Source organism: Rutidosis leptorrhynchoides, chromosome 1, assembly GCF_046630445.1.
Source record: "Rutidosis leptorrhynchoides isolate AG116_Rl617_1_P2 chromosome 1, CSIRO_AGI_Rlap_v1, whole genome shotgun sequence".
Taxonomy (NCBI): domain Eukaryota; kingdom Viridiplantae; phylum Streptophyta; class Magnoliopsida; order Asterales; family Asteraceae; genus Rutidosis; species Rutidosis leptorrhynchoides.
Window position 1 is genome coordinate 537,178,382 of NC_092333.1, and position 23,879 is coordinate 537,202,260.

Here is a 23,879-nt window from a genome sequence, read left to right on the forward strand (position 1 = left end):
GAAGCTGTCAGGCAAAGGTAACAATAACAGATACGCTAAGATATGAATTTATCTATACACTGTCTATGCAATCAATGCAGTAAGATGTGTCTAGACTAAGAGTGATAAACATGAAATTTTTTGACACGAAATGATAAGCAAAACTTTTGACATGCAGACACGGTCGAAGTCCAGACTCACTAATGCATCCTATCGACTTATCAGTTATATACACTAATGCAGACCTGGTTCGCTAAGACCACCGCTCTGATACCAACTGCGAAGACCCGTCCTAATCCATCCGGACGAAGTCCATATCGATTATAAACGATTCACAACAGTTGATTACATCGCGAGGTACTTGAACTCTATATGATACATTTTACAAACATTGCATTCGTTTTTGAAAAGTCAATCTTTCATTACATCAAAAGCTGACGGCATACATACCATTTCATAATATATCTAATTATAATTGACTTAACAATAATCTTGATGAACTCAACGACTCGAATGCAACGTCTTTTGAAATATGTCATGAATGACTCCAAATAATATCTTTAAAATGAGCAATTGCACAGCGGAAGATTTCTTTCGTACCTGAGAATAAACATGCTTTAAAGGGTCAACCAAAAAGTTGGTGAGTTCATTAGTTTATCATAAATAATCACTTCATAATTTTAATAGACCACAAGATTTCATATTTTCAATTCTCATAAACATACGTCCCATGCATAGAGACAAAAATCATTCATATGGATTGAACACCTGGTAACCGACATTCGCAATATACATATAAGAATATCCCCTTCATTCCGGGATCCTCCTTCGGACATGATATAAATTTCTAAGTTCTAAAGCATCCGGTACTTTGGATGGGGCTTGTTGGGCCCGATAGATCTATCTTTAGAGTTCTCGTCAATTCGGGTGTCTGTTCCCTAATTCTTAGATTACCAGACTTAATAAAAATGGCATATTCGATTAGATAATCCAACCATAGAATGTAGTTTCAATTACTTGTGTCTATTTCGTAAAACAATTATAAAAACAGCGCATGTATTCTCAGTCCCAAAAATATATATTGCAAAAACATTTAAAAAGGGATTAATGAAACTCACGCATATAAATATTGTAAAACAGTTAATAAAGCATTTGCATGTATTCTCAGCCCAAAAATGTAAAGAGTAAAAGGGAGCAAATGAACTCACGCATATAAATATTGTAAAACAGTTAATAAAGCATTTGCATGTATTCTCAGCCCAAAAATGTAAATAGTAAAAGTGAGCAAATGAACTCACACATATAAATATTGTAAAACAGTTAATAAAGCATTTGCATGTATTCTCAGCCCAAAAACGTAAAGAGTAAAAGTGAGCAAATGAACTCACGCATATAAATATTGTAAAACAGTTAATAAAGCATTTGCATGTATTCTCAGCCCAAAAACGTAAAGAGTAAAAGGGAGCAAATGAACTCACCTAATGTATTTTGTAGTAAAAATACATAGAACGACATTGAACAAGTATAGGGTTGGCCTCGGATTCACGAACCTATATCATTTATATATATTAACACATATATTTGTAATCGAACAAATTTATTATATCTTAAATTATATATTATACATATTTAATTTGTATGTATATTTAAAAATGACTAATGTTTATATAGTTATATTAATATTTATATATGATTAATATTATATTAAAAATACATCATTTGTTATATATGAATATTTATATAAAAAAATATGTTTATAATATGTAATATTATTATAAGTATAATTTTATATACATAATATTTATTTGTTGTAAAAATAATAATAGTGATAATACTAGTAATAAAAATAATGATAATAATAGTAATGATAATAATTTGTAATAATAATAATACTTATGTTCATAATAATAATAATAATAATAATAATAATAATAATAATAATAATAATAGTAATAATAATAATAATAATAATAAAATTTACAATAATAACAATAATTGTATTAATAATAATTTTATCAAAATTTATAATAGGAGAAATAAAATAAAAGTAATGAATATATTATCAATGGTAATTACATTACAAAAATAATACTAATTGGATTAATATTTGTAATAATAATATTTATATATATCAATTTCATAGTTATGTATTAATGTATTATCTATTGATATTAATAATATATCTATCATTGACTTTAATAAAAATATTTTTATTATTTCTACTACTTACATTTTATCTATACATTAAAGGTTCGTGAATCGTCGAGAATAGAAAAGGGTTAAATGAATCCATGAAAATAGTTCACAACTTTCGAGACTCAACATTATCGACTTTGCTTATCGTGTCGGATACAGTAAAGATTAAGTTTAAATTTAGTCGGAAATTCCCGGGTCATCACAATTAGCCATCTCTTCAATTGCACTTTTATGTACCCCGATCCCGTACAAGCAACTTTTGGCGAAGTTAACTTTTAAACCCGAAAAGATTTCAAAACATTTGAGGAGTTTAAATAAGTTCTGGGCGTTTCTTTTATTCCATTCTCCAAAGAATATTGTGTCATCGGCGTTTTGGAGATGGGAAATTGGAATGTTATTGGACCCGATTTCAATACCTTTGAAATAGTTGAGTTCCAATGCGTGTTTAACAAGTACATTAAGTCCCTCTACCGCTAGAATGAATAGATATGGAGAGAGAGGGTCACCTTGACGGACCCCTCTTTGAAGAGTGAATTCTTTTGTGGGGGAACCGTTCACAAGAATCGAGATAGAAGCGGATTTAAGACAAGACATCATCCAATTTATCCATTTAGAACCGAAACCCATGCTTTCGAGAGTGCAATTCAAGAATTCCCAACTAAGGCTATCAAATGCCTTTTCGAAATCCGCTTTGAAAATGAGACCTTTCTTTTTTTGGAACTTCAGATTTTCAACAACTTCGTTTGCTACAAGGATGCCATCAAGGATGTAACGACCTTTAATGAAAGCACTTTGTTCGGTACCGATTAAATTATGGATCACTTTTTGTAATCGGTTTGCAAGTAACTTGGAGATTATTTTGTAGTAACTTCCAATGAGGCTAATCGGTCTATAATCACCGAGGTTAATTGGATCTTTTCATTTAGGGACAAGGGTGAAGAACGATGCATTACAACCATTTGAGATGATACCATTCAACCAAAACCAATCAAGGGCATTTTTCAAATCGTCTTTGATCAACCAAAAGAATTTTTTGTAGAAACTCATGTTGAAACCGTCCGGGCCCGGGGCTTTTGACGGGTCCAGATCTTTAATGGTGTACCATATTTCTTCCTCTTAGAAAGGGGCTTCTAGAAATAGGACATCATCAGCTGAGATTTGAGAGAATGGTAAAGTCTTGAAGGAAGAATAATCAGGCGAAGTATCAGAGTTGCTTTCGAAAATTTTCTTATAGTATTCGAATATTGCCTCTTTAATTTTCGATGGATTTTCTTCCCAGGAACCGTTAAGATGAAACCTCCTGATATTGGACCGATTGTTGTTTCTTCGAATGTAAGAGTGAAAGAAAGATGTGTTGTCGTCACCTTCAGAGGCCCATTTGAGTCGAGCTTTCTGTCTGAGCATACAGGATTTTTCATTTTCTTTCTAGATCTATTTAGCTCTATAGTTAAGCCATTCAATACGTTCATCTTCTGATAAGATGCCCATATCAGCCTTTGCTTCATAATCAGCCACTTTACTTTTACATTCTGTAATAGTACAGTCTAAAGAGCCATATTTCGTTTTGCTCCAAATCCGTAAAGCATCTTTCAAATTTTTCAGACGGTTTCTGAATAAACAATCAGGCCGTGGGCTAGAAATATCTTTATTCCAAGCTGAAATAATGATCTGCTCAACATCAATATTTTCTAACCAGAGATCGAACATTTTGAAGGGTTTGGGACCAAAGTCTACATTATTATCATGCAGGATGAGAGGACAATGATCGGAAGTTTTTCTATCGAGACTAATGACCGAAATATCACCCCAGGAATCAAGAAAATCTTCTGAAACTAAAAAACGATCAAGCTTACTGAGTTTTTTTCCATCGTCACTTATACGTGTAAAACGTTTGCCCGTTAGAGGGATATCAATTAGGTGGTTGTTTTCAATGAAGTCGTTAAAGAGTTTAGCTCTTCTATTAATAAAGTTGCAATTATGTCTTTCATCTTCCGAACGAACTTCATTAAAATCCCCACCGATTATCCATTCCGCCTCTTTGTAATTCATGAGATTTTCAAGGCTATTCCAAAAAAGCTTCTTATTTGTATCCTTGTGAGGTCCATAGACGTTGACGATTATTGATTGTTTATCTTTGCCTTTCCAAGAACCTTTTATTGCAAGAAAGTATTCTTTTTCGACAGCATCATCCACCAAGAAAACAGTTGGATCCCAAATCAAAACTAAACCACCCGACTTACCTATTTTCGGTTTTTGAATGTATTGGAAATTTGAAGAACCCCAAATCATCTCTATCCACTGATCATTAACCTCATTGCATCTACTTTCTTGGATTGCAACAACATCTGGACATTCTTCTAGACGCATTTTTCTAAACCAACTGACTTTACTCTCAGCACCATCGACACCTCGGAAACCACGAATGTTAAAAGACATTATCTTCATGTAAAACAACAAGAAACGAGGTAGTTGAACACAGTACCAATTATTGGGTTTTTTCTACCCAACGTAAACCTAACTCTTTACCATAGTCTTTCAAGCATACACTGGAAGTGGATTCCAGGGAATTATTCTGAGAACGATTGACTCCTCTTACAGGTAACAAGGAATTGGATAATTTGTTTGATTTGGACTGCTGCCTAGCCATATTTTTAAAATATAAGATTCTCGAGGATGCTTTCCAATTACACATTGATGACCAAACTTGAGATTTGTGAACTTTATTGTTTTGCGAGTTTCGGTTACAAGGTTTGATAGGGGTAGTGTGGTGATTGTGGGATGAGGTTTGAGGATTGACGGATTTGGGAATTTGATTCATATTGGATTTTTGGCTCATGTTACGAGATGAAGAATTGGAGGTTAATGGTTTAGTAGGAGTTTCGAAGAGATTGGTGATTCGAATGGGGCTGCTTTGGTGATTAGTTGAAGGAGGGGGTGATCTGTCAATGATCCGTGTTGGTTGATGGATGGTATTGGGGTGATTTGTGGTTTTAGGTTCAAATTTTCCTAGAATTGGAGGTCCATCGAAGTGATTTGTGAGATTGGCAGGGGATGGGATGGGTTTTGTTGTTCGATTGGAAATAGAATGGTTTTGATCGGATGGAATTTGTGAAGAGTTTTGATCAGTAGGTTTACGATGGGTAGAGGAAGAACAATGGGAGTCGATTTGTCATTAGGATTGGGCGAGTTAGCAGACAACGATAGAACAGATGATTTAAGAGTTGGGTGAGGAGGTGAGTTGAAGTGGGTGGGTATGTTAAAAAGGTTATCTGGGCCAGAAGAGTTTGGAGTGTGTTGGGCTGGGCTAGTGTGTTGAGGGTGGACTGGTTGGGCTGGACAAACCGGATTATTGCTTGGAATGGGCTTGAGGTTGTTGGGTATGTTATTTTGGGCTTGGGGGTTGGTATTGGGTTGATCATTATGAGAATTAAAGGAATTGGGAACCGTTGTATTATTAACAGAAGAGGAAACGTTTTGATTACCTTGGGGAGGATATGGGTGGGCCCTAATAGCTGAACTTTTGGATTCTTTTAACTCATTAAGGTTATCATTAGGTTTCTTTATGCCATCTGGAAAAGTATCAATATTAAATGCGCCGAAAGAGTCTTTTCGTTCCCCAATGCATTTTGAAAATTGATTGTCGGATTGCTGATCTTCCCTTCTCGCCGGAAATTCAGTTTTCGGTATCGAATCTTCATCGGAGGTATCATCTGCTTGAGATTCGTGGTCTGACAAAACCCATTCAGATTCATTATCTTCTTCAATATCTAGTTCAACAATTTCTCTAAATTCTTCTGATACCCTGACATAGAATATGGTAGTTTTGGTCTTTATCCCAACTGTTTCTAGAATTGGAACAATACCTCGTACTTTAACCAGGACTTTACCAACAACTAAGTTTTGGTTTTTTTGGTTAATGGTACAGTTAAACAGTTCCATGATTGGGCCCTACCAAGAGGCTATCTTCTTGAAGGTAGCTTCAGTCCAATGTGAAATGGGAACACCTACGATATTGAGCCATGTAAGACGCCCCGGGTTCGTGTGCTTGCTATCCCATTTTTTAAGGTTTGGAAGCCAACGTTTAAGATTGTGATGCTCGTTGTTTGAGATGTTTGTTGCAGTCTCTTCTGAGTCAACAACAATCATAACTTGAAGACCTCCCATATCTTTGATGGTGAAATCTGCGATGCCTTCTTCCTGACAAAGATCGTTTATTTGTTCCAGAATATCTAGATTAGGAGCTTCACCAATTAGGGTTTTTTTAAAGATGTCAGAAAGACTGTCATCTTCTTCTAGTTGGACGATTCTTTCTTTGTTAGCTTTTTCGAGGGTGTTATTTTTAGGGTTATGATCAAAAGAAGTGGTTTTAGGAATGTAGGTTTTCTGGTTGGGTGCATGGTTTGGGTTAGTCGTGCTAGGGACAGTATGATTATGAGAGTTGTTTTGCCTCAGGTTGGGGGTTTTAGGGGGATGATTTGTGTGTTTAGGGTTGGTTGTTGTGGTGTTTGGTTCAGAAGGAAAAGATTTATTTGCGTGGTGAGAGTGATTTGGAAACGATCTGAGAGTTTAGGCAGGAACTTGACACTTGAAAAATACAAGTCACAAAAGAAAAATGTCACATGCCGATTTTATCTCAATTGTAATAATCAAATTAGACATGTTTCTACGCACTAAATTGAAATCAAAGTCCTTTATGCGTAAAGAAAAAAATGATATTCCTTTTATTGAAAATTGATATGATGAATTCGTGGTGACAAGGTCCGGTTTTGAAGATTAAAGAATGGATTTGATCAAAATGAATTGTGCTTTTTGACTGTTGGAAGAGGTTATTGATATAGTTGATATGTATTTCATCTTTCCTGCTTTCCGTTTATGATTCGATCGATCGATGATTTGATGATACTCATAAAAATAGAACAAGATAAAGAAGTTCTGCATATACCTTAACTAGAGAGGAGTCTTGGCTAACTTTATTAGTCAAGTATTTTTAAAATTAAATTATTTTTGGGTAACTCAATAACTAAGTAACCGGCTTTCCAACACGAGACTTGAACTAGCCTCCGAGCGAAGATGGATTCGACACACCTACATCCGGTTACAATCTATTAGAGCCACCAAGTAGATCAACCACCAAAACTCCTCTAATAATAAAAGATCTTTAATCGACTCCTCAAAGTCACGATCACAATCAGTGTAAGTCATAAAATGAAAATGAACAATATAATTTAAAACACTTTTTTTAATGAGTGTGAGTTAAAGAAAACACATTTTCAATAGCGCCAAATGACCTTTATGTAGGGATTGCAATGGATCGGATATGAATCGGGTGATGCCGTATACATATCTATATCCATTTAATTATATATAATAATTCATTTTATAATCGTTTTCGAAAATGCATGGTTTTATTCCACTATACATCTTTTTCCAATATGTTTAATAATTCATTTTTGAGTGCGACAAACAATTATAAATAAATCAATCTTGATGAGAGGTTAATCAAATTCATATTCATATATTGATGATTATATAAACATATATATATTTTTTAAAAGTCGGATCTATAATCACATCACATATTCCATAAATGATATGAACCCAAAAGTTTTACAAACATTATGATTGAATTATACACACATCCCATACATAGAGATAAAAATCATTCATATGGTGAACACCTGGTAACCGACATTAACAAGATGCATATATAAGAATATCCCCATCATTCCGGGACACCCTTCGGATATGATATAAATTTCGAAGTACTAAAGCATCCGGTACTTTGGATGGGGTTTGTTAGGCCCAATAGATCTATCTTTAGGATTCGCGTCAATTAGGGTGTCTGTTCCCTAATTCTTAGATTACCAGACTTAATAAAAAGAGGCATATTCGATTTCGATAATTCAACCATAGAATGTAGTTTCACGTACTTGTGTCTATTTTGTAAATCATTTATAAAACCTGCATGTATTCTCATCCCAAAAATATTAGATTTTAAAAGTGGGACTATAACTCACCAACATTTTTGTTGACGTTTAAAGCATGTTTATTCTCAGGTGAATACTAAGAGCTTCCGCTGTTGCATACTAAAATAAGGACAAGATTTGGAGTCCATGTTTGTATGATATTGTGTAAAAACTGCATTCAAGAAACTGATTTCGATGTAACATATTTGTATTGTAAACCATTATGTAATGGTCGTGTGTAAACAGGATATTTTAGATTATCATTATTTGATAATCTACGTAAAGCTTTTTAAACCTTTATTTATGAAATAAATGTTATGGTTTGTTTTAAAAATGAATGCAGTCTTTGCAAAACGTTTCATATAGAGGTCAAAACCTCGCAACGAAATCAATTAATATGGAACGTTTTTAATCAATAAGAACGGGACATTTCAGTTGATTGAATTGTAACAAAACAATAAGAAAGCATGTAATGTGCATGGTCCCTCATTTATGAAAGTTTGGTTTGGAAAGGACATACAAAAATAATTAAAAATAGTACTAGTAATGATCAAGTCATGTTCGTTTCTAACTTATCCTTAATCCACACTCTTTTACTGTTTCAAAACGTAGCAATTTATCTTTTTTTGTTAAATTGAAATTTGGAATATTTGTAGGTAATCATCATTCTCTATATGAAATTAAAATTATATGCCCCTTATTATGAGGTTTTCCAAATGAAGAGATTAAGTTTTTTTTTTTTTTTTTTTTTTTTTTTTTTGTTTTTTTTTTTATAAGTAAAACGATTGTATTAAAACTAAAATTCGGATACAAACCATAGTAGTACCTCCAGCTAGCAGCAAACAAAGCTAGCAGCAGAGGCGACAACCATGAACACAAGAGGATGTTGAGAAAACATCCATACAATGATACAAAGATTTAAATTACAAATTACAATTCCATATTAGTGTTCATGCATATTTTTTCCAAGGGAAAACCTACACACGAACATCAATGCGAAAGGGTTTTTTTAGGCGTCAACGTCGTTGATCTCCGGTCCGGTTACCGTGAATAACCCGTACCCGAGATGATGATCTCGGGAGGGTGGCCAACGAATTGGCCGCCGGTCGATAGTCAGACCCTATCGACGGCAAAGGGAGAAAAAACCCTACAAGACCCGTAGGTAAAAACCCTAGCGTTGCGATTGTGAAGACGATCGTGGAGAAGATCCGGCGAGAACTGCCGTATGCGTTGAGGACTTGCGGTGGTGGAGGAGTTGCGGTGTGATCGAATGACCGTATGAGGGTGTATGCGATTGGGAGCGTGTGAACTTGATGTAGGTTTTGCCCCATATTTATAGATGGGAATTAGGGTTAATTGACTTGGGGCCCAAGTTAATTGTGTAGACCCTAATTGGGCCAAAACCCTACGTCATCAAGTCTCCCAAGTTCGGTATGATATTTTTGTCAAGTATCGTATCGAACTTCTCATTATGCTGCGGAAAATAAGTTCACAGGAGCCTGCGCAAACAACTGTGCGTAAACCCGCGAACATATGCGCAAAAAACCGCATGCAGGATGCGTGGGGAAACCGCATGAACTAGCATGCGTAAAACCGCATGAAAATTGCGTCTAAAGTCGCGAACAACTGTGCGCAAAGCGTGCGTAACCTGGACAAAAGCGTGTGGACAGTTGCGCAAGCGCGCGAACATCTGCGCTAAATATTCATGTACTTAAACCGCATATAACGAATTAAAAGCTCAATAAGAAAAGACAAACCTTCTCAAACCAAACGATAGACGGTAGAAACACGAGACATAATGCATCGTGCCCCACGGTGGGCGCCAAATGTTCATGCATATTTTTTCCAAGGGAAAATATACACACGGACATCAATGCGAAAGGGTTTTTTTAGGCGTCAACGTCGTTGATCTCCGGTCCGGTTACCGTGATAACCCGTACCCGAGATGATGATCTCGGGAGGGTGGCCAACGAATTGCCCGCCGGTCGATAGTCGGACCCTATCGACGGCAAAGGGAGAAAAAGTCCTACAAGACCCGTAGGAAAAAACCCTAGCGTTGCGATTGTGAAGACGATCGTGGAGAAGATCCGGCGAGAACTGCCGTATGCGTTGCGGACTTGCGGTGGTGGAGGAGTTGCGGTGTGATCGAATGACCGTATGAGGGTGTATGCGATTGGGAGCGTGTGAACTTGATGTAGGTTTTGCCCCATATTTATAGATGGGAATTAGGGTTAATTGACTTGGGGCCCAAGTTAATTGTGTAGACCCTAATTGGGCTAAAACCCTACGTCATCAATTAGAAAGGAAAAAAAAACTGTAGCAACTTATTATGAATCTTTGAAGTTGTGATGTGATCCAGCGGATGGTAGTCTGCCTCTTTTAGAGGAGGTCATGAGTTCGACCCCCATTGGCTACATATTAAAAACACAATTTCATCGCTGCCATGAAATATCCACCCGTGGCACCTTTCCCATATCGTTTGGGGGTGTGTTAAAGGGGATGAGGGTTTTACACATTTTCATTTTGAGATGTCCCATATCAAGTGTCCACTTTGTATTTCAACCAATGAGAAGAAGTTATTCTGGAGAGAGAAAATTTCTGATTGGTGGAGAATAGGGTTAGTGAAATTTTCTAAAACTGTGTGTAAAAAGTAAGTGGACACTTGTAATGGGACGAAGAGAGTATCATGTAAGTTTATTACTATTAGTATTACTATTACTATTACTATTACTATTATTACTATACACACTGTTATCCGACACACGATGAATAGTAACAAGACTAGAATTTTCATTTCAAAATTATTACTCTTCCTTTTAGTATATTATTATATATTATATTATAATTATAATAATTATATTATTATTATTATTATTATTATTATTATTATTATTATTATTATTATTATTTATAGTAACAAGACTAGAATTTTCATTTCAAAATTATTACTCTTCTTTTTAGTATATTATTATATATTATATTATAATTATAATAATTATATTATTATTATTATTATTATTATTATTATTATATAATTATCACTTTTCGTTTCAGTATATTATTATTATTATTATTATTTTATTATATACTAAGTATACTAGTAATACTATTATCCAATAGGCGATGAAAAGTAACAAGGGTAGAATTGTAGTTTACAATTATTACTTCTCTTTTTAGTATATCATTATTATATAAAATAATTATTACTTTTATTTTCAATCCGTTGTTATTATTATTATTATTATTATTATTATTATTATTATTATTATTATTATTAAATCTCAACGTGATTTAAAACGAAATTATTTACCATAGTCACTTTGCATATATTTTCTCTCATTTTTTAAAATGACTAAAAAATATTTTTATCAATGGTCCATTTGCGTATTGTAATTATAAATTAGTTAAAAAATATTATCATTTGTACCAAATGTTGACGTGATATAGATCAAAACTATTTACCATAGCGACTTTGTATATATTATTGTGGCTTTATATAAATTATTTTAATACGAAGTAATATGTTTTTATCAATGATTTATTTGCGTATTGTCATTATATTATAAGTTAAATTAAATTAAAAATCAATTCCTTTAATAATGTGCGATGCTTTGTAACTATTTTTCACGGTAACATGTGGTCATTCCCGCTCGTTAGAATAATTAATATGCTTGATTGGACACACTCACATGCAAATACTTATTCATTTATTTTATATTTTTAATTTTTTAAGTATACATGAAAGAGTGTATTTATATCACTCACAACTATGGCGCACTTCTTTTTCAAGACTGACTGTAACATTAGTGTCACATCATCACTTTATTCTCATCATTAACTCAAGAAGTTTTCCTAACATCCATAACATACTCATCACACACTTTCTCACATCCACTAAATTAATTATTTATTTAAAAGTACAAGGAACTTTTGTGTTTATAACTCATATTTACAATGATTAATTACTATTATCAAAAATCAAAATCTGATAAGGAACTTTTGTATTAAAAATAATAACATTCATATTTTGTAGTTAATTTAATTTTATAAAATTAAATAAATATGGTCAACTCGGACTATTTTTAGGATTTTTTATAATTGATAATCAAGGGTTCCCAAGAATAAAGATTAGACTGTTTTTTACTTGTTTTACCAAACACAAACACACACTAAATAAAAGTAGAGAACAAAAACTTTAAGATTCAAATAGTCAAAACTTGTAACATTTCATTTGATGCCGACAGTAAATATTGAATTTGAAAAAAAAAAAAAAAAAAAAAAAAAAAAAAACTTTGACAAAGCACAACAGGAAGACCCCCTTGCTACCAGCTTTGATATTCAAAGCACAATTATCAATCAAAATATTGAATAAAAACTTAAAAGTAGCCATGGATTATTTAGGTAAAGTTAATTGTTTTAAACAGTCCTTTTTAGCATCACCGCCCCACGCACCTCCATGACCCCTTTTCAAATCAATACTCATAAACCCATCTGTTAATTCATTCCCAAAAACAAGAAACTGAATCCGGACACACAACTTCTTGATTCTGTCTTTGTCTATTTTTTCTATCTTTTTTTAAAAAAATTAAAAAAAAAATCAAAACTTTCCTGCTCAAGATTTTAGTTCTTCAAAAATCTTGATCTACTATAATCAAAGGTACTTACTTTTTTGATCTTTAGTATTATTATTGTTAACTAACTGACCCATCTGATCTGTTGTCAAACTAATTTGTTGTTATGTTATGTGTACATCTGCTGCAGTTTATATATAAAGTTAAAATGGGTGCTGAATTGTTGAGGATGTATGTTAGTACTACAATAATGGTTTGTTACAGATCAGTTACTAGGCATCCATTTGTTGTTGGTATGATTATTGTTTTGTATTCGATGTATCGATTATTTCCTTTATTGTTTTCCCTTTTGGTATCTGCATCTCCTGTTGTTGTATCCACTGCTTTTTTGCTTGGAACTTTGTTAAGTTATGGTCAGCCAAACGTACCCGAAATCGAAATCGAAACGGAAAAGGAATCCGATGTAGACGAGGTTAGAAAATCGGAAACTAAGTTGACTAGTGGTAGTGAAGTTGGTAGAGGTAGAGATGAAGGTTTAATTGAGGTTGCTGATATATCATTAGATGGTACTAATATGTTTGTAGAAAGTGATAATAGGGTTGTTGATTTGGTCAATGATGGTGAGTTGCGATTTGGGGAAGAACGTTTAGTAGAGGACGAGAAAGTTGTTTTGGGAAGTCGTTATTCGCCACTTCAGCAATCGGAGAGTGATGATAAGTTGTGGGAAGGTTCACCCGATCCGTTGAATACTAATGGTGGTTTGTTGTGGAAACATATGGAAGGGGACCATCATGATGATGGTGATGATGGTGATGATGGTGATGATGATGATGATGATGATAATGATGAGGACGACGATGATGATGATGATGATGATGATGATGATGATGATGACGACTCAGGGGACTCAGATCTTGCGGAGAGTTCATCACCGGATGCATCAATGGCTGATATTATTCCGATGCTTGATGAGCTTCATCCGCTTCTTTCTGAGGAGCGAGAAACTCGTGAAGTGCCTCAAACGTTGCGTGATGACATCATTGATGACGACATCGATGCTGTTTCGGAGCATTCACTTGAATCAAGTGATACTGGTAGCGAGTCTAATGACGATATTGATGATGGTGACGGTATTGAAAAGCGTGAAGATTTAGAAGATGGAGATGATGATGGCAAAGATAAAGAATCGAAACACGTTGAAAAAGAATACGAGACCAGATCGGCTATTTTATGGACCGAATATGACCAAAAGAACCTCATGAATTTAGGAACATCGGAAATGGAAAGAAACCGACGTTTGGAGAATCTTATTGCAAGAAGACGGGCCCGCAAAACCATGCGAATGCAAGCCGAAAAGAATCTAATAGACTTAGAAAGTACCGATATTCCATGGAATATTCCTCCGATCTCAACCGCACGAATCAATCCGTTTGATTACGATACCAACGATAACATTCCGGGGTCCGCTCCTTCCGTTCTATTAAAAAGAAGGAATCCGTTTGATCTTCCATATGATTCGAGTGAAGAAAAACCTGATTTAGTTGGAGACACGTTCCAACAAGAGTTTGCAGCAATTGTTCAACCTAAAGAGCCGTTTTTCCGTAGGCATGAAAGTTTCAATGTGGGTCCCTCAAGTTTTGGAGCTTTTAGAAGTGAGAGGCAGGAATCGAGGCTAAAACCGTACTTTGTACCCGAACGAAGCTTTGCTGAATTCCAACGACAATTTAGTGGACTTAGTGACTCAAAGGCGAGCTCTGTACCTGATACCGAGTCTGATTTTGAAAGTAAGGATCATAATGAAGAAGATGAAGAAATGGTTTCTGAAAAAGATCATGAAAATGTATCTGATGATGTTAGTCATAGAAGACCGTACTTTGTACCCGAACACCTTGCGTCCGATCAAACAAACTTTTCGTCTTTTCAAAGACAGTTAAGTGAAGTTAGGGAGTCTAAGGTGAGTTCGGTACCCGATACAGAATCCGTTTCTTCAGCTAGTGATGATGAAATTAAGGATCATAATGGAGATGAGCATCCGTTTGAAGTTGAACTGTTTTCGGTACAAGATAATGAACAGGCTTCTGAGATAAGAGATAATGTTTCCGAGCATGCTAGTCAGGCCAGCGAGTCTGTTGAAGATGATGCTGAGGTGGAATCCGTTCAAGTTCCGAAAGAAGACGAAGGAGTTGATAACGAGAACGAGTTAAATGTTGGGAATGCAACTAATCAACGAGAAATAATATCGTCAAATTCTGATAATGAAGGTGTGATTCAGTTGAATTCTGGTGATGTGGAATTACATAGCAGGAGGTCGAGTTTGTCATCGACGGATGAAGTTAGTGACCAAGTATTTAATGAGAAAGAAGAAGAAGATGATGATGAAGCTGAGGTGGCGACATTAGTTCCAGAAACAACGTATTTTGTTGACCGTAGTAACTCAATCGACACGTCTGACACTGATGTAACGAGTTTATTGGTGGAAGAAAATCACCCAAATGAACCGATATATGATTTAAGTCCTCGATCTGTTACAAGGAACCTATCATCTAACTCCATTCTTAATGATTTGCATAAAGATGAAAGCTTTCAGCACTCCGAAAATCAACACGAGTCGTCGAGTTCTGTTGCAGATGTCAAGTTGAACTCTACAGATTATGGTCCTGAAACTACCGATGCTCAAAATCAGCTTCCGAGTGTACTTCATGATGAAGAACATCTGTTGACTAGTGATAACGTATTAACATCACTAACAAGTAAGTCCGTTTCCGAGGTGGCCAGAGATGTTCAATTGGATACGGATGCATCTCATCATCATGAAGAACTACTACAGGTATATTGTTACTTTTTACTGCATACAGCTATATACAAATACCTGAGATATGGTTATAATTATTAGATAAGAATCAAATCGGGTTGAGTTTATTTCAGCGTTTTTTTAAAACTTCTTTTATTTTAGTTTTTCTGAATGGCTGGTAAAATGTGTCATAGTATAACATAGATAATAGGGGAATTGCGCAAACGGGTCAAATGAGTTGAAAGTTTCCTTGGTGTATTTTTTAATTTTAATGCATACAGTAGCTCTTTTATACTGTAATTCATTAATAATTTATAGATTTATAGATATGGAAGTTAGTTTATAGGCCTAAACTCATAGACCTGAACTTAGGCCTAACAATTTGCGTAAGACATGTGGCCAATTGTTCGGAGGAAACGATGAGATAGGGTGTGCATTGCACATGTCCTGAAATTTATATTTAAATTAAACTGGTCGAATGATTTTTTTCAACCCAAACCCATCTGACCCATTAGCCAACCCATCTGGCTTGTCCATATCGTCACCTTTAGTATAATCAAACTTTTTTTTGGCTGACTTCTATATCTCCTACCAGTATTATCTAAGCTACTTATAGTAATGATGTACATGCCTAAAAGGAGTACTGACTAATACACTGATTGGTTGATACATTGTCTCTCTCCTAATTTTATTAGTTGAACTTGCCATGTGTCATGCTCACCTTGTTCGTCCAACGTTTAGGCCTATTTAATTAATTAGGTCTATTAACGTTTGCGAATCCTTGAGATAAGAGTGTAGCACAGATAACATAATCAACGGCAGGGGTAGCACATATAACATAATCAACGGCGGGGGTAGCACAGATAATATATTTTTAAAAATAAACTTTTCAGTACATATCCCCTAATCCTTCTAAGTAACAGGGTGGTCAGCTTAAAGAAGGTCCAGTCACCTCATCGAATAGCGAAATTGTCCATGAGGAAACACATGAAACCCTGCACCAATTGGTATCTGAAGGGGAAGCTACATCGCAACCACATAAAGAGGTTTTGCTAAATACATCTATGAACAAATCAGAAGAGAATCCTCGCGTATTGCAGGTAATATAATAATTAAATTATATGATCAGCCTTCAATTCAATTTACTTCCACACATAAAAAACATAGGTGGAGGCACTGTTGTAGAAGTCGGCCGGCGTGTCGGTTTGGGGACTAACCCGTCCCGTTTCGCCAAAAACGCCTAAAAAGTCGGTCAAAGCAAAAAAGTCGTGAAAGTCGGGCTGATTCGGTCAAAGTGAAAGTTGGTCAATATTTATTATTTTTTTAATTTAAATTTTGTGCCATATATCTATATTTGAAATATTTATGGTTTTTTTATATATATATTTATGTATTTATGTGTATAGTATATATATACACACACTAAAAGTCAACGTCAGTCAACGCCCAACTCGACCGAGTCGTCCCTCCAAGGTCCTGACCGACTCGTCTGGGACTCGCGACTTTTACAACCTTGTGTGGAGGTTCAAATGAGAACCATGTAAAGGTCGAGAATGTCATTGGATGTATACGAGATTGACCATTATATGAGCAATTCTTTCAGGTGCAAAACACTAGCAACAACTTGGACAATTTGCAAATCCCAGAGCCAGGCAACATTGTTTTACGTAACATAAATTCTGCCTCAGGTACCGAATCCGAGGTGGTTGAAGTTGTTGATACTGGAACACAAGCACCAGGATGTCCGTCATATGCAAGTGACAGTCATAATGACATTGACGATAATGAGATTAAAGAGATTGATGACGATTTGCTAGTGGAACTGGATGCTGTTGCCGATTTCAGTATCAAAAATTCAGGATCATCAACTTTTAATGAAATGAAAGATGACGAATCACTTGAATTGGAGCATGATCATGAATCTAAGGCAACTGCAGATGAAGAATCCCACTCGAAGCATTTAGAATCTGTTTTGGATGAAGTAAAAAAGGAACCAAATGATCTTGAAATTCACGACTCCGTAGATGGAGATTCGACTTATTTCAAAGATTTAGGATCAACACAGAGTGATGTAAAAATGGACCTGCAAGCTTCAGATCATGATCTTGAAACTAAGGATTCCGTTGGTGAAGATTCTTATTCCAAGGATCTTGGATCAACTTTCGATGAGAAAAAACAGGACGTACATGCTTCAGATGAGCGTGATCTTGAAACCAAATGTTACGGAGATGAAGATTCTGACAAGGATAGCGGATCAACATTGAATGAGATAAAAAATGACACACTTGCCTCAGATCATGGTCTTGAAACTAATCGTTCTATTGATGAAGATTCCGATTCTGAGGATATTGGATCGACTTTGAACGAGATGCAACGGGACCCACGTGTCTCTGATCATGATCTTGAAACTTTGGATTATATTGAACAACATCCACACATGTTAAAGCATGATCACCTTGAAACTAACGGTTCTGTAGATGATGATTCCTACTCCAATGATTTAGAATCTACTTTTACTGAGATGAGACGGGACCCACAACAGGCCTCAGATCATCATCGCCTAGAAACTTTCTATTCCGTCGATGAAAACTTTATCGCCAAGCACACAGATTCTACTTTGAATGAGACGAAGCGTGACGTACAGGCCTCGGAACGTGATTTTGAAGCTACCCGCTCTGATGATGAAATGGATACCGAAGTTAAGAAGTCCTATATCGATAAGGAAGTTAGTAAGGTTGAAGATGAAGCTTCTTTAGAAGATGAAGCATCCAAGATAAAGTTAATCAATGATACGAGTGAAGTGCTATTGCCAGAAGAAACCGAGTCAAGTTCAAACATTGACCATGCATTGAGCATGGATAAAGCATAAGAGCATGTGCATTGAACATATATGTGGTATTTTTTATTTTATTCTTTTTATTTTTTTTTTTTTATTTTGTGTGTTTGGGTTTGCATAGGAAGTGATGTACTAAGCTACTCTATGTTGGTTTTGGGTTATGATCTTTGAGAAGCTTTTTGTTGGATTCTTTGATGAATCATTTTTGTGTATTAGTATGAGGTTCTTTGGGGCCTATATAATCTTCAATTTTGTTCGAGTGTACTGTTCGATTGATTTAGATTAGGAGTGTTTATGGACCATCTGTTGTGTCTGAGTTGCGTTTGTAAAGTGATACAGTTGAAAGATTAATATACTATTGGTTGTGTTTTCTACCGTTTCTCTTATTTTCAACCTTAAATGAATGTCGTAATGGACGTTATCGAAAGGCCAATCCTTACGAGGTTCATTTACAATGCTGCTTATTTTGTTTGTATTGTTGTTCATGTTCGATAGCTCTTGTATGTTGGTTTATTCGTTGTTTATGAGGATAGTCAATAATGGTCGTTCATGTTGAACGATTGGTTTTTTAAAAGAGAGAGAGATCCGAATTCCATTGACCTGCTCATGGGTTATAAACAGGTTAATTGACCTGCATTTCACAATGATACATGCGGCAGTAATAGCGAAAAAAATCCACGATACATATATCCGCCCCGTGATGGGCGGTCAAAAAGTGTACTCGTATTGCATCGATCAATAATTAGTGGCCCAAGGCTCAAAAAGTGTCGAACAAAACAAATCTTTAATTGGTGACCAAGACTCAAAAATGAATCTTGTTAAGACTAGTTAATAAAGCAGACTCAAGGTAACAATACAAGAAAAGTAATACATATGAATGTCATGTCCCAAGTACAATGGCAGGCAGTTCATTGCATTAACCGATACAATTCCTAACCGCAGGAGGCAAAGGCAAGACATACCCCTCCTGTCAAGTAAATTATAATGGCAGTTCACTAACTGAATGTATAATATAACTTAATTGTATCATCATCATCATCATCATCATTCATCTGAAGGGTCAACATCCTCTGGTTCATCTGATGACTCTTTTTCAGAATCTGGTTCTGATATGGTCATTGGTTCACTGCTTTCAGGTCCTGGACCAGCTGAAACTTTAACCATTGATGGACGTAAAAGTCTTTCACCAATTCTGAATCCCTTGCGAAATTCTTCAATTATCACCCCTTCAACATATTCACTCGACTCTTCTCTCATTATCGCTTCATGCAGCTTTTGTTTACCATGAAAAAAGGAAAATGTCAAAACTACTTTGGAAACACTACAACGATCACAATTTCTCAACGACTCCAGAAACAAGATACATAACTAACGATGAAAAGAATTTTATTTCACAATGTACTGAGTCTTTTTGTACAATGTCTGCGGATGTCAACTCATTAGGTGACATACGAAAATGAATAAAAAAAATGATTTTCTTTTTCCATCACAACCAGAATCTTACAAAACTAGTAGTGGGCACACAAAGCCCACTTTTGTGTGAGTTAGCTCGAATCAATCAAGACTTGGGTTTGAGCTAGGAAAAAATGTATTTAGGTCTTGATAAAACCTGAACAAAGTTTGTCCAGCCTTTGAAAAAGATCATCAAGTACTCGACTGAATTTCGAGCCAACTCTTGGATTTGCCTGCAGCCAACGATCAAGTAGGCGAATCACAACGAAAATACATACGATTTACTTTTGTGCAAGGTTGTAAAAATCCGATTCGGGGACGAGTCAGTCAGGACCTTGGAGGGACGAGTCGGGCGTTGACCAACTTTGACTTTTACTCTTTTAGTAATGGATAAATTAAACATATATATTACCCATAAATATATCAAACATAAAACATAAATATATCAAACATAGATACATGGCACAAAATCTTATTTTAAAAAATATAAATTTATGTTAACTAACTTTGACTTTGACCGACTCAGACAAGACTCAGACCAGACTTGGCCCAACTTTGACCCTGCGTTTTAGCGTTGACCAACTTTTAAGACGCTTTTGGGCGAGTCGGGACAGGCTATTCCCCAAACCGATGCATCGGTCAACTCGGCCGACTTTTACAGTAGTGCTCTTATGTAAGACGGATTAGTCTGATTTATTATAAAAAAGTTTTAGAATATAAAAGCAGATTTACCGATGGATCAAACCGCTGTCCAGTTGTCTCCACAGGAACAACACCGAGCGCATTTAGAATCTCCACAAATTGCTTGTATATGCTCTGATAACTGTTATTAATCTTCTCTTCTTTCTCAGTCTCCACTTTTATTGCAGCTTTAGCACGCTCAAAGTTATCCAATACGGGCAACAAACTCTCAACAACTTCACCTTGTGTATTTGCAACCAACGAGATACGTTCCCGGTCTGTCCTCTTTCTGAAATTGTCAAAGTCAGCACTTATTCTTATAACCCGATCTTTTGCACTCGAAAGTTCCTCAGTTAGTGTTGCCAGTTGCCTTTCTAAAGCTAACTTTTCATCTTCAACTGATTTCAAATGAGTTTCTATTTCAGATATTTTTGACTCATCATTATCTGCCACAGCCTCTTTGTACGACTGCAGTGACGCTAAAATAGATGCAGGCGATTCTTCCACTTCGGAACCATCAGCCTCGACTGAATCGTCATCGGTAGTAGAGCCTTCTGTATCTTCCAGCTATTAATATATTAGTGAGCAAGATATAGTACGTTTCAAAAATGTATTACTACGTGTACAGCATAATAGCAATGTACATTAGTAAATAAATAAATTTACAAATAACATAGTCCGATAAAAGTCACTTGTTTTTGCATTAGCAAGAGAGATAATGTTCACCAACATCAACTTAACCCAATTAGACAACATATAAATGGAAAATTTCAACAGAAGGTAACATAAGTTTCAAAAAAGCTCCATAAGTGTAATGTAAGTTCATCTGCTCATAAAAAGGATCGAAAGTTCAATTTTTTCAAGAAAAAAGTAAGAATAGAATCAAAAGTTTGGTTACATACATCGGGTTTTTCATCTTGTGTTACTTTTAATGCGCAAAAAATATACTTTTTACTCTTACTGTTCATAGAACTTACATACTTATATCAAGCTTACTGAAACTTTCATTACACTTTAAATCAACATGTATAAACTTAAATTTAGCTTTCTGAACTTACATTACACTTTTCAACACAGAAACCTAACTTTAACTACTTTGCATCAAGTGTTTACATACAAAGCCCTAATGAAAATTATGCAACATGTATATAATTATGAGTATTAATTAAACCCTAATATACTTGATATAATGACTTCAACTTTTTGTACAAATTGATATCAGTTGATTTAAATTCGATTAAATCCAAGACATTTTTTCATTTTGAATGTCTTTTGAAATTGGGGAACACTTAAAGTAATTTGTTATTAAAGTAAGTAAAATAGATAAATAAATCAATAATCAATAAATAAAATAAAAAGTGTACCTGAGGTTGAGATTCATCGGAGAGGACCTCGGTTTCATCTTCAGTAACTAGGGTTTCATCTTGTGAAGAGGAAGAAACAAAGAATCCAAGTGGAAGAAGACGTTGTTGTGATAACTTCAATTTATTATAATAATTAATATTAGGAAATTGAATTGGTTTCCATGACTGTTTACAGCTGTTGTTGTTGTTGGATGAGTGGATAGGGTTTAGGCGAGTTCGAGTTAGATTGAAAGTAGTTGCAGAAGCAGAAGCAGCCATTGAAATGGAAATCAAAATTGAAATTGAAATGGAAATTGAAATTCAAAGAAATGTGTTTGGTGAAAACAGTGAACTGTGGAGGTGCGATATATGGATAGGCCGATAGGGGAGTTGCTAACTTTTGTGTCAACCTAATATAAAAGCTTAAAATATAAAAAAACATTAAATTAAATCAACTAAAAAAGGTCAATTATAATCAATAATCAATATTTGTATTTACTCTACGTCTAGAGTCTTCGTGATTATATAAAAGATTTTTTTTTTTTTTTTTTTTAAATAGAAAAGTTAATGAGTGCGGTAATTGAAAATTTCAAGTGTTTTTAATCATTTTTATGACGTGTTTTTAGTGGACAAGTTAATCAAATCCTAATTTTAGCATCTCAAATTTCATTCTATATCTTTTTCTGCATGATAGTAAAGTAATTTTTGAATTTCGATGTCTTTAGGTCAATCGAACATTTAAACAACTTTACAGATGTAGCTTAGTCCGGGTAAATTCTATCGACTAGGTAATATCTTTTACTCTGAATGCGATTTAGTACTTCGAGCACAAACATGAGAGCAAATTGCGTGAGTACTACAAGAGTAAAGACACGAGTTTGTCACCCATTATGCTATCGACTATCCACAGCCGGATGGTCCACTTGATGATTGTGGGGTGTAGGTGTGTCTGCATATAAAGAGAGTAGTATGTCTGAAATACCCCGTTCATATTAATTATAAACGTTTCATATTAATTGGTTTCTTTGCGAGGTTTTAACCTCTATATGAGAAGTTTTTCAAATCTTGCATTCGTTTTTTAAAAAAAAACAACCATAACCTTTATTATTGAATAAAGGTCTTAATGACATAATTTAGATTGTCTATCAAAGACAATCTTCTCAAATAAATAAGTTTTTACACAACCCATTACAATATGATCAAATATATTACAACAAATACTCTGAATGCAAGTTTAAACAATATAAACAATTATGCCGAATCCAAATCTTGACCTTGGATTGGCATACGACAGCGGAAGCGTTTTTAATATTCACCTGAGAATAAACATGCTTAAAACGTCAACAAAATGTTGGTGAGTCATATGTTTAATTTCTATATAATAATCATAACATTTAATAAGCTACAAGATTTCATTTAATTAAATGCGCAGGATCATTACAACTGCAAAAAAAATCATTCATACGATGAGTCGCCTGGTAACCGACCTTAACATAGAGCGCTTAAGATATCTGGCATCATACATTCCACTATTCAAACGTATGACAAGAACCATTCGAAGTACTAAAGCATTTCCACTATTCTAAAATGGGGGTGGTTGGTGCCCGTAGATCTACCTTTAGGATTCGAGTCAATTAGTGTTTTTCACTAATTCTTAGGTTACCAAGCATAATAATAATAAGTACAGATATCCGGTATAACAAAACAATCGTATAATGTAGTTCCATGAACTTGTGCTTATTTTGTAAAACATTTATAAATTTTGCATGTATTCTCATCCCAAAATAATTTTGATAGTAAAAATGGGACTATAACTCACTTGTGATGATTTCCGAATAGATGGTGATAAGACTTGGCCTTTTGACAAATTCACGAACCTAATAATAATATTCTTGTGTTAAGATATATATATATATATATATATATATATATATATATATATATATATATATATATATATATATATATATATATATATATATATATATATATATATATATATATATTCCATACTTATGATACTTGTGATAATTTTAATTGTCCATTGTTAGTAGTCTAACGTTC

At 34.7% G+C, this 23,879-nt stretch overlaps 2 protein-coding genes across 2 annotated transcripts; one reads left to right on the forward strand and one right to left on the reverse strand.

Moving 5' to 3' along the window:
- Window positions 1–12,584: 12,584 nt before the first annotated feature.
- On the forward strand, window positions 12,585–18,711 carry LOC139886661 (uncharacterized). Its single transcript, XM_071870600.1, has 4 exons — window positions 12,585–12,798; window positions 12,903–15,539; window positions 16,427–16,603; window positions 17,107–18,711. Exons 2-4 carry the CDS (start codon window positions 12,921–12,923, stop codon window positions 18,370–18,372), a joined length of 4,062 nt encoding a protein of 1,353 aa, XP_071726701.1. The 5' UTR covers window positions 12,585–12,798; window positions 12,903–12,920; the 3' UTR covers window positions 18,373–18,711.
- Window positions 18,712–19,181: 470 nt separating this feature from the next.
- LOC139886662 (uncharacterized) lies at window positions 19,182–22,123 on the reverse strand. Its single transcript, XM_071870601.1, has 3 exons — window positions 21,837–22,123; window positions 20,524–21,039; window positions 19,182–19,611 (listed from the first exon to the last, which is right to left on the reverse strand). The coding sequence occupies exons 1-3, from the start codon at window positions 22,092–22,094 to the stop codon at window positions 19,384–19,386; spliced, it is 1,002 nt and encodes a 333-aa protein (XP_071726702.1). The 5' UTR covers window positions 22,095–22,123; the 3' UTR covers window positions 19,182–19,383.
- Between the last annotated feature and the right edge of the window lie 1,756 nt (window positions 22,124–23,879).